The following is a 10557-nucleotide window of genomic DNA, read 5'->3' on the forward strand; positions in this document are numbered from 1 at the left end:
CTCATCCTTTTAAATTAAACATGAAATGAATAATCATGATCGATCGATAAAATAATATTAAATTCGAATAATATATCTAAAAAATTTAAGTTTAAATTTATAATAATGCATTCATCAGATTCTAGTTTTATCCTACTTTCAATATAAAACTAAATCAAAATATTATAATGTCCCATTTCTAATAATATTTAAATATAATAAAAATATTTTTTTATATAAAATATATTAAAAAAAAATAATATTATAATATCCCCATTTAAAATACTATAAATAATTTAAACTTAATTTTATAATAATAGATTCAACAAATTTTAATTTTATCTTACTTTCGATGAGAAACTAAATCATAATATCATAATATCCCTATTGAAGATCTTGACAACATAGATCAAACCTAAGATTTAATATGATATATATGAGGTATAGTCTTGGATGACTCAATATTCTCTGACCAGTTTACGAGTAATCATTTTTAATCTTTTACTTTGGTTTAATATTATATGGACTCCGATATTAACTATCAATTAACTTCTATTTTAGATATGGTCTTTAAAGACGATAGACAATTATCTCGGATTATAAATCACTTAGATTTTGATTTCACAAAAAAGAATGTTCCAATGCAGCCACATCAATCAAGGATTTGACAAGCCATGCTAAATAGAACAATGTTTCCATCGTTAATATCTCGTCCCGAATGGAACCCATCGTCGATCACTTGATTTCGAGCTCCGCCTCCGATATCAGCACCGCCGGCCGTTCTCTGTGCCTGAACATCGGGACGCCGAGCTTGTAGGCCATCGGCGCAGGTGCTTCCGCTTGCCATCCGAGGAACGCGTAGCTTGGCACGACCGCCGGTGCCGGCGCCGGCGCCGCCGTCGGAGAGCTGGGGAGGAAGCCGGACACCAGCAGAAGGGCCACGATGACGAGAGCCTTGGCCATCCTTGCTGCGGGCACAGAGGGGCTTGGAGAAACGCACCAGGGGGAGATGACCCCGGTTCTCATTTAGAGGTCGCGGCCATGGCCTATTATTACCGTGAGGCAGCGCCAGTTGTGTGGCTGAGGACTCGGTCTCTGTCTCTGTGGCTGTTTCTGCTGTTGCCGCTACCTGAGTGCTTGACATGACTGAGTGCTTGACATTGCCGTTAAGCCAATACGTCCTTAACACTTGCGAACTCGTCTGTTATTATTATTATATAGGAAGACATTTATACGTATAGGATGTACTTTCACTGTCGAATGTTCTCTTCTAGGAGGAGTCTTCGCCGTTCCCCGCCTGCTTCGAGGGTTCGGAGGAGGAGGAGGAGGCGAGACGAGAGAAAGAGGGAGCGAGGGCGAAGGCGTTAGGGTTTCCAGTTACGGGGATGTGGGCGATGTCAGACGAGAAGCCACCAGCGGAGATCTGCAAGGGCGTGAATGGGTTCGACAAGGTCGTGCTCAGGGAGGACAATCGAAGATCGGCCGAGGTCTGATCCGACTCTCCCTCTTGTTCCCTCGCTGGCTTGAGTACTTTTCGCTGTTTTTGTTTCCTCCTTGTTGTTTATCATGCTGGAGTTTGCAATACTAATTTTGTTCGAGATCGTTGCCTGCGGCCTTCTTAAAATGGGGATGGATATGATTCGTCGATCTGATACCGGATTTTCCGAGGGACTATGCGGAATGCTTTGTATCTTTGAGCAACTTCATCCTTTTGGTGTCAATTCCTGGGATATTGGATACGGTGCCGTGCTTTATGTGTTCAACCGGAAGTTGTATTGTCGTCAATGCTTTATGCCAAACCATTTTGTATTGATTTCTATTGAGTTGGTCTAAATAGAGGCAAGAAAAGAGGTGCAGAATAGTTCACTCTAGGAATGGTTGAATGGTTGATCCAATATGGTGAAGTAGCAAAAGGATTAAAAGATGTAGATTGGCTAGCTATGTTTTTCCAGTCTCTATACTTGGTCCACGCAGAAGCATCTTCTAATCCTGGTTATCATCTTTCAATCAACCTGTCATGCTATAGTCTTCCAACTTGCTATTTTCTCCATTTCTGCTTAGTAGACAACTGAAATAAGCTGCTCTGGAAATGTTGTGTGGTATAGTCTTACATATGCTAGAATATAGTTAAATTTTATCAAGGATGCTATTGTTCATAATGGTAAGACTATCTGCTCTGGAAATGTTGTGTAGTAGTCTTACATATGCTTGAATATGGTTAAATTTTATCAAGGACATTATGTTCATAATGGTAAGACTATTCATCTAACTTTTTGGGCAACTAAAACCTTTAATTAATTAAAGATTAGGTGTTATAAATAGAAGTAGGGTTCTTCTATCTTTTAGCTGTCTGTCTTCTTATTCCATCAATGGAATAGGGCTTAAGTCATTAAGCCATATGTGTCAGCAAGCCTCATGGATTTGTGGATCGATGGTTGTGATCTTATTTAAGAGACATTTTAGTTCTATTTCAAGTATCATTTCTACTTCAAGAAAGTTTGAAACTTTGCCCACCATGTTGGCACATTGAGCATAAGGCAATTATAGATACTTAGATGTTGCAATTCTCAATTAGTATTATGGATGTTGTTGGTTGAGCAAGGATCTTCTGTTGACAATTGTTTGCAATTCTCAAATAGTACATTGTAGCCGACATCCTAATTTTGGAGTTGAACCTGTTCCGGTCGCTACTTTGGTTGGAATTGACGGGGACAATATACCAGGCAACACTTGTCATGGGGAAATGAAAAAGAAGAAAATAATAGTAAGGGATGGTTTTCAGGGAAAAGGGGAAAAAAGGAGAGTGGAACATAATTGTGACCTTTGGGTTGCTTGCTGCTGAAACCTTCTTTAATCTCAACTAACAAGGCCTCATTACCATAGCATGATAGTGGAATCTATTACCATCTTAGACTCAAGGATGGTTGTACTTGGCTTTCCTCATTTTCTTCTAAGCCATTTTGAAGCCTCCAAAAGTTATAACATGGGGAAAACCCAATATGCTTCCTCAAGAATGACATTCTTCTTATTGTATTTGTTATTCCTTTTTTTTTCCCTGTTGCTGGATTTATTTATAATCCTCACCTAATTTAAGAAAAATGCAGTTTGGTAGTCATGGAAACTTCTATCAGCATGAATTTGCTAGAAATAGGCTTTGGAGTATTGACATTGATCCTCCTTTTCCTATAGTTAGCTCCACTATTTTCACTGATTTGATCTTTAACTCCCAAGTGAGAAGATTTCAAGATATAGCTTCATAGGGACAATCAGTCAATGAACACCAACTTTTTATTCTATTTGAGCTGTAAGAATGTATGTCAAGTTTGTTTGCTTGATTATACTTTTATCATTCCAATGACTTGGTAAATTTTTTATCTTCGATGACTGTAGTTTTTTAAGCTCATTGCACAGTGCTGCTACCTCTTTTTATGCATTTATGATTTTCACCTTAGAATTTTTGCTGACATAGCACATATGAAATAGCTGATGAAAAACCATCATCCTTCACATTTGCCTTGCACACCCACTTTTCCGATTCTATTATCAGGTAAATAATTTGAATTATCTTTGCTGTTTGAAATTACAATTGGTATTTAAAGATGATTTATCTGACATTGAGAACGTCTTATATGTCTTGCAAATTTGATTGGCTGAGGAATCTTATTAGTCTTAGGTTATGAAGGGTGATTTTTTTATTCGTTCTGGTGCCAAAATCATTTTGGGCCTCGACATCAAATTAATGTTTCTATGGAGTGACGGTATTGGGTAAGCTTACAAAAGAATATAATTCTTATGGATTTGATGACCAGGTTATTTTATGCATTTGGGAAAATATTATCATGGTTTTTGTCAGTGGTATGAAATCTGTGGGAGAAGAAAGCCAAATCTGTGGCAGAATTTGGAGACTGAATAAACCATTTGCTATGTGGAGATTACGGTTGTTGAAAGGAACATCACTCTTGAAGTTTGGCAAGGAAATAGAAAGGAACGCTGGAGCTATCTGCTGTTTCTTCTGGTTGTCATAGGGGGCACTGGATCCTCACAAGTTGCCTCAAGGAGTAAAATAATACATTCTTTATGGTGAGGTTCTGATGTGTAGCTTATCATCACACACACATATATATATATATCCTTTAATCACAAAGGGGCATAACATAATTACTGACGCTGATGGTAGGTTCACAAGGATCTGGGTGATTTTTGATGTGCCTGGAGTGCTTTTGCAGACAGTGATCATTTTGTACAAATGTGATATGACCTTACTCTTCTCGCAGAGATTCATGGTTATTTGATTATGTTCATTTGTTATAGGGTGTGGCACCTGTGGTTGGAACTTGGAAACCTTACCAATTTAAGCTGTAACTGTAATATGCCTGCATGGATTGAGTCACATAGTTACCCTCATGACAGCACAATGGAAGGAAAGATCAATGCGTTCCATCCCAGATTGCTGGGACCTTATTAATTGTTCCTGTTGTTGTCTTAGCTACTGCTTTTTTCGTCTTCTCCTATTGCCATTTGTAATAATTAAGATATCAAATCTTTTTGTAAACATCGTTTGTAGCTATTATACAGTTTTCGCTTGACATAAATTATTAGGAGAAATCTATGAGGTGTCGATTTTCAATTTTCTTTTTTTTTGGGTAAATGTAGCTTGTCTATAATCATTAAGATATCAGATGATGATTTCTTTTTCTTCGTACTGTTACAGTTGCTGTGATGTGAACAGATTCAAGATATGTGAATCTTCATTTAATGACCTCTTCCTATAATGGAGGCTGTCATGATTCTGAGATTGCGTTTTTGGATGATGATCATGCCGTTGGTGCCTGTTATTCATTTGGCATAAGATCAGAGTCTTGTGATTCCCAGAATTGAATTGCTACAAACAAACAAAGGGAACACCTGAATTGATCTCAAGTCTATTTCCCATGTCGTAGTGCTCTTCAATATCGTCTATTTCCAGTGGTGGTCAACCATGAAAGCCAATGATTGTTGACGACGTGTATGTGGTTACAAGACACATTTGGGCACTCCCATGAATCCAATGTACTCACGTTGACCGTTTCCCCACCGAGCTCACGAATCAGACAGCGATCCGAAGACGGATCCTTCCCACCCCATCAGGCTGAGCCTCGCAAGTCGCACACCCCGTGCGGCGAGCGCACACGGGCGCACGCAGCGGCCGAACGGGAGCGCAAGCATCGAACGAACGGAAGAAGCCCCCCCCCCCCCCCCCCCCCCCCCAACCAAAGGATAGCCGCGAGCCTTCGTTACTGTCACGTTGGTAGATCACCCCAAGCTCTCACCAAGTACTTCCAGCGGGCGAGAGTAAAGGGGGGTGGCGAGGGGGGGTGCAAAACGAAAGATAGCAAGCCCGCTCTATCGATCGACCGACCGATCCCAATTCAAGTCGCTGAGAGAAAGGACAAGGGAAGGAAGAGACGAAGCGAGGGAGGTCGAATTGGATAGCTCCCGATCGAAGCGCTCTCCGAGCTCCGCGGGGTTAGTTCAACTCATTCCCCTCTTCTCCATTCCCCGTCTCCTTGTCGATATGGATTCTCTTCTTCTTTTTCGTTGCCGCGCTTTGGTTCAACTGAGATTCCTTTGAGATCCGGTTGGCTCAGCTTTGGACTCTGCCATCGCAGACCGCAGAGCGGATCGCCGCCCGCTTCCGTCCCAGAATTGCGGCGTTTGACGAGAGTTTTCTTGAGCTACAATGTGCTGAGGTGGGTTTTCATTTTGGTTGTTTCTCGTTGTCTTAGGGTTTTCGATCTCCGTCTCTGAGAATTGCGTCTGCGAGTTAGCGTCTTTGGACGGGTTTTCAACTCGGAGTCTCCGTGTTGAGGGCGCCTTCTTGATCTCGCCTTGCTTTAGGGTTTTCCCGGTGGGAGATGATGTTCGCGCCTGCATTGCTCCCTCTCAGGCGGTCGGCATTGAGGATATGTTCAATTCTCTGTAAAAGAAGGTGCAAACCCTAATCTTGACTGAAACCCAAGATATAGAATAGGATCAGCGGAAGAAGAGGTTAAATTCTTGGTGGTTGTCAATATGGACACTGTTCACTGAGAGATGCAGCCGTTGCCACTGCCGCAGCTTTCGCCACAACCGTCATACTCTCGGACCAACCTCAATGACCTCAAGTCACAGATAGCAAAGCGATTAGGCACGGAGCGAGCACAGCGCTACTTCATCTATCTGAATGGGTTGTTATCACAGAAGATGAGCAAGCTCGAGTTCAACAGGCTTTGCCTTCCGACTCTGGGCCGTGAGAATCTCCCCTTGCACAACCAACTCATCCGATTGATCCTTGAAAATGCCTGTCGAGCTAAAGTTCCACCACCAGTCAATCAGGAGAAGGGTGTGCAGAAGCGGGTTGTAGATGTGCTGAAGAGAACCCCTCAGATCGATGATGGATTCAATTCATTACGTGCCCCGATTACATCGTTGCCCAGCTCATCAAATGGCCGGCATGCCAAAGATTATGCAGGCCATCTCGGACCAAATGGGAGAGCAGAGATTGCTTCCTATAAGTTTGTGGCACCTTACGATGAGATTGTCAGCAGGGAGAATGGTGACTTCATTCCATCTGGATCAAGGAGGCTGCAGCATCAGCAAGTTGGTCCTGCAGAGCGACAGGCAAAGAGACCACGGTTGGATAACCCATCACTGCATTACCAGGGTTCTGTGAATGACAAGGGGTTGGTTGAAGTAGCAACTGTGGACGATCTGGATAGACTGGACCACTTGGACTCCTGCAGAGGATCTCTTCGGGCCCCACTTGGCATTCCATTTTGTTCTGTGAGCACTGGTGGGGCAAGAAGCCGTCCACTGTCAACAGCCGGTGCTAGCAGTGGTGGGTTCGGTAGCATCTATGGTCGTGGTGAACTGTTCCATACTGAGATTTTGAAGAAACGGATGGAGCAAATAACTGAAGCACAGGGATTGGGAGGAGTATCTATGGATTGTGCCAAACTACTAAATAATAGTTTGGATGCTTATTTGAAGCTGCTGATTAGGTCATGTGTTGAGCTAGTTGGAGCAAGAACTGGAAATGGACTAACAAAAAGGCCAGTCTCCAGATTGCAGCTATATAGGAATTCTATTGTTGATAGTTTTGTTGGAAACAATATCAAAATGCAAATTGTAGGTGGACCTTCAGAAGGCACACATGAACTGAAAAACAGCTGTTTGATATCTATGCAGGATTTTAGGGTAGCGATGGAGCTAAATCCACAACAACTTGGAGAGGACTGGCCCTTGCTACTTGAGAAAATATGTATTCGTTCATGTGAAGAATAAGACAAGCCCAGTTAAAGTTTTTGGTTTGTGAAAATTGTTGGTAGCTGGATTGCTCCGGTGACTGAGAGCTAAAGGTGTCTATGTGGGCATTAAAACTTCTCAGCTTTAGGATACACTTTGGCAGGTTTTGTGGGATCAGAACAAAGAAATCCCATTAGATCCAGGTAAGGAGCAAATGCTCAAACAGCGACATATTTGTTTGACTCATCCTGTCGAAAGAAAAAGAGAATCCCAGTTTGACTCACTTGTTGTATATTTAGCGTTTATGAAGGGTGTCTCCAATGGTACCACGAATCTCAAGCATAATTGTAACTCCGAACATGGAGGACCCAAAGGCAGTTTTGCAGGAATTTCATTTGTAACTTCTGTAAGTTCGGAGGTAGCAGTGTGTGTATTATCAATTGGCAGAATGCTTGGTTGATTTACAAGTGTCATTTCATGAATGTTTTCATTTAAAAAAAAAAATGTATTTCTTACCATTTGGCAATTAAATAGGTGAAGTCTGACTTTTTTTTTTTAATGTTGCTTATTGTGGTTCTATTTTATAAGGAGATGACATTCTCATGTAGTTTTTACATAACACAGAAGATTGAGGAATTAGTATAATGGGGCTTGTTGAAAAACATATCATGCACCAAATGGAGAAATTGGAGTTAACACACAGCAAAATCAGATGTCATTTCTATCTCATCCACTTAAATCCTGTAAACAGTGTTTCTTTTATGTAGTATAGCATTGTGAGGGATTAAAAAAGTGGGGCTCATTAAAAATGGATTCAGGCACTGGAGCATCTGAGGTAGCACACAACAAAAACAGATGTGATTAGTGTGCATATCATTGTGCGATGCTGTGTGAGCTACAAACTGACTACTAATTTTTCTGTTATTTCTGCTTACAGTTTATTTTTTAGAAGAGAGTCTGAGGTATTCTGCCTTGATTTAGCAGGTATGTTTGTCTACATTTTGTACCTTTCTCATCTCTTTGTTTCACCTTGTCTACAGATTTCCTCCCAACACTAAGGGATTGTGTTTTGTCGGTATGTCCTGTTGCGATGTGTGAGATAGGTTAGGGAACTCCAGTAATGTTACTGAAAATTCTTATGTGAAAACTAGGAAATGGTTATAATAAAACATTGATTTGTCTCTTATTTTATGTCGTTTTTTCCTTGAGACAATTTTCAAACAGCAACTTGCACTATCACTGAATACCTAACTGTTTGTATTGTCCAATAAGAAAGGAAACAGTCTCCTAGCCTATATTTTCTCCTGTACAAATAACTGACTACCTCCTAATGTCAGCTTATTTGTGTTGTCAGTACAAGGAGAGAGAGAAAAAGGGGGGCAAAACTTGATCTCACTTGGAGCTGCTAAGTTAGATTTTTTTTCCTGTATTTATTATTCTTATGATCATTATCAGTACTCTGACCTTTCGCTTTCTTTTATCTCTATGCTACTGATGTGAATCACATTATAGTGAATTGCTCTGGTTATTGGTATCACAAATTTGCATCTTCTTTATGACAGTAATAGTTTTTTGCAATATTTATTTAGCTTCACATTTCAGCCAGACTCATGCTTGTTCTTTCATTGTATTATTCGGTATCAAAAATAAATTATTTGCATCGTCAAGTTCTTGTGATCAGTTATCTCTTTTATGGTCAATCTCTCTTGCAAAGGATATCATCTTGTGATTTCTTTGATTATTAAGACAACAGGATGGAATATTTTCTCACCAAAGAACTTTCTCCTGGCATTCCTGTTGGGTTTGGGTACTTTCTGGTTTTCTTTGTAGAAGCTGCCACCAGAACTTGAGGGCCGATGCTGCAAAGTTGCTATATGCTGTATTAGGTGATCCATCATTTGAGGCTCTACTAAGAAAAGCTTTCGCATCCAAGTTGCATAATTTTACTTTTATTTATTCATTGTTTATGCATATTTGCATGCTTATCATTACTTATGTTGGTTAACTGCTGACTGCAAAATGAAGAGGGAAAAATATCTTTGTTATGTAAAACTAAAGATGTTTTTCCTCTGCTTAATGTTTCAAGTTTTGCCAATGTGATATTATTGTTCTTGTGCTAATTCATAAGCTCGATGCATAAGCTATTTCATCCTTAGGACCATTCGAGTATTTATCATCTCTTCTCATTATTCTGAGTTAAACCATTATTGTTGTGATTAAAGGAAAAAAGCTACAGTTGGAAAATGAAACATGGTGGATGGTTTGAAGATAAGAGAATTAGAGTGCAGTAGCATTCAATTCTCAAACAAAGAATGGGAAGTATTGCCATACACTTACATCACCTGAAGGTAAACTTATTTGTTACAGTTCTTTAAATGTGCTGTCTTTATATTTGTGGTAATTTGCTTCAAAGATAATTTTTTGTCTGGCCTTACCCATTGTTACCAAGAAATCCTCCTATATTTTCATTTTCACTAATGCACCTCTTGTCAAAGTTTTCCATAAATATTGCCTTTGGTTCAGTTGTCTACTGCACAAGAATCATAGATTAATTGTAATTGTCAAGAATCATCATTAATTGCATTACTTAATTGTCTTAGTTTTCATATAAATGAAAAATATTTTCATTATATTAAATGATGTACATGATGCATGGATTCAAACCTGAGACCTATCAATGCACTAACTTAACCTGATGTCTCAACTCTCAACGGAGACAATGGTAGGCTTTTACATATCATGACTTTTGCAGGAATATGTAGGCAGAAATGGCATTTTTCAGAGATGTGTAGTAACAAAAACCTCTAGTTTTACAAAATATCTTTTTCATATCGTGGAAGTATTTTGGTAATACAGACATCAATTCAACTTACCTTGTTCATAATTTACTCTCGATAGAATTAGGATATGGTGGATTTTGCAGTGGGATATTAGTATTTCAAGTGCATATATCCTCATCGATATTTGACATGCCTGTAAGGTCATGCAAATGATATAAACATCCTGCATTTGTGTAATACACAAAATTACATGGAGAAAGTGTCTGTAAAGTGCCTGAAATGACCAAGTATTTTACAGTGTTCATGATCCATAGCATTTGGTGACACCATAATTGTATCAGGAGAGAAGCATTACGAGAAAGCAAAGAACAGGCTGCCGTTTAGAGCTGATGGTGCAATGCAGTGAGATCAATAAGCTTAGAAGCTCGCTGGTAAACATTTTTAAGATCTTAACTTTGGCTTCATGAATAGCTTAAGCTTTTTAATTTCTCTATTTGGCACATGAGTTTTGATTAGCATTCTGACTGTTAATTTC

At 39.7% G+C, this 10557-nt stretch overlaps 1 protein-coding gene and 1 long non-coding RNA gene across 7 annotated transcripts; both read left to right on the top strand.

The window, feature by feature from the left end:
- Window positions 1-576: 576 nt before the first annotated feature.
- Window positions 577-4571, top strand: LOC135633472 (uncharacterized). Of its 3 annotated transcripts, XR_010495026.1 has the most exons (3): window positions 577-1466; window positions 3653-4059; window positions 4157-4571. It is a non-coding gene; the product is annotated as an uncharacterized LOC135633472 (long non-coding RNA). The 3 variants fall into 3 exon arrangements; XR_010495025.1 differs by having other exon boundaries at window positions 3653-4571; XR_010495027.1 differs by having other exon boundaries at window positions 3789-4571.
- A 635-nt stretch (window positions 4572-5206) lies between these two features.
- On the top strand, window positions 5207-7709 carry LOC103976882 (uncharacterized). Of its 4 annotated transcripts, none has more exons than XM_065143520.1 (3): window positions 5207-5484; window positions 5628-7049; window positions 7186-7709. In XM_065143520.1, exons 2-3 carry the CDS (start codon window positions 6052-6054, stop codon window positions 7196-7198), a joined length of 1011 nt encoding a protein of 336 aa, XP_064999592.1. In that variant the 5' UTR covers window positions 5207-5484; window positions 5628-6051; the 3' UTR covers window positions 7199-7709. The 4 variants fall into 4 exon arrangements, 3 of the variants coding, with proteins under 3 accessions (XP_064999592.1, XP_009390499.2, XP_009390498.2); XR_010495095.1 differs by having other exon boundaries at window positions 5208-5484; window positions 5628-7445; window positions 7542-7709; XM_009392224.3 differs by having other exon boundaries at window positions 5208-5484; window positions 5628-5708; window positions 5857-7709.
- The last annotated feature ends 2848 nt before the right edge of the window (window positions 7710-10557 follow it).

This window comes from Musa acuminata, chromosome BXJ3-3 (genome assembly GCF_036884655.1).
Source record: "Musa acuminata AAA Group cultivar baxijiao chromosome BXJ3-3, Cavendish_Baxijiao_AAA, whole genome shotgun sequence".
Taxonomy (NCBI): Eukaryota; Viridiplantae; Streptophyta; class Magnoliopsida; order Zingiberales; family Musaceae; genus Musa; species Musa acuminata.

Bases quoted from the DNA above. Each gene is read 5' to 3' on its own strand.
- LOC103976882 (XM_009392224.3), top strand. From the start codon at position 6,052: ATGCAGCCGTTGCCACTGCCGCAGCTTTCGCCACAACCGTCATACTCT.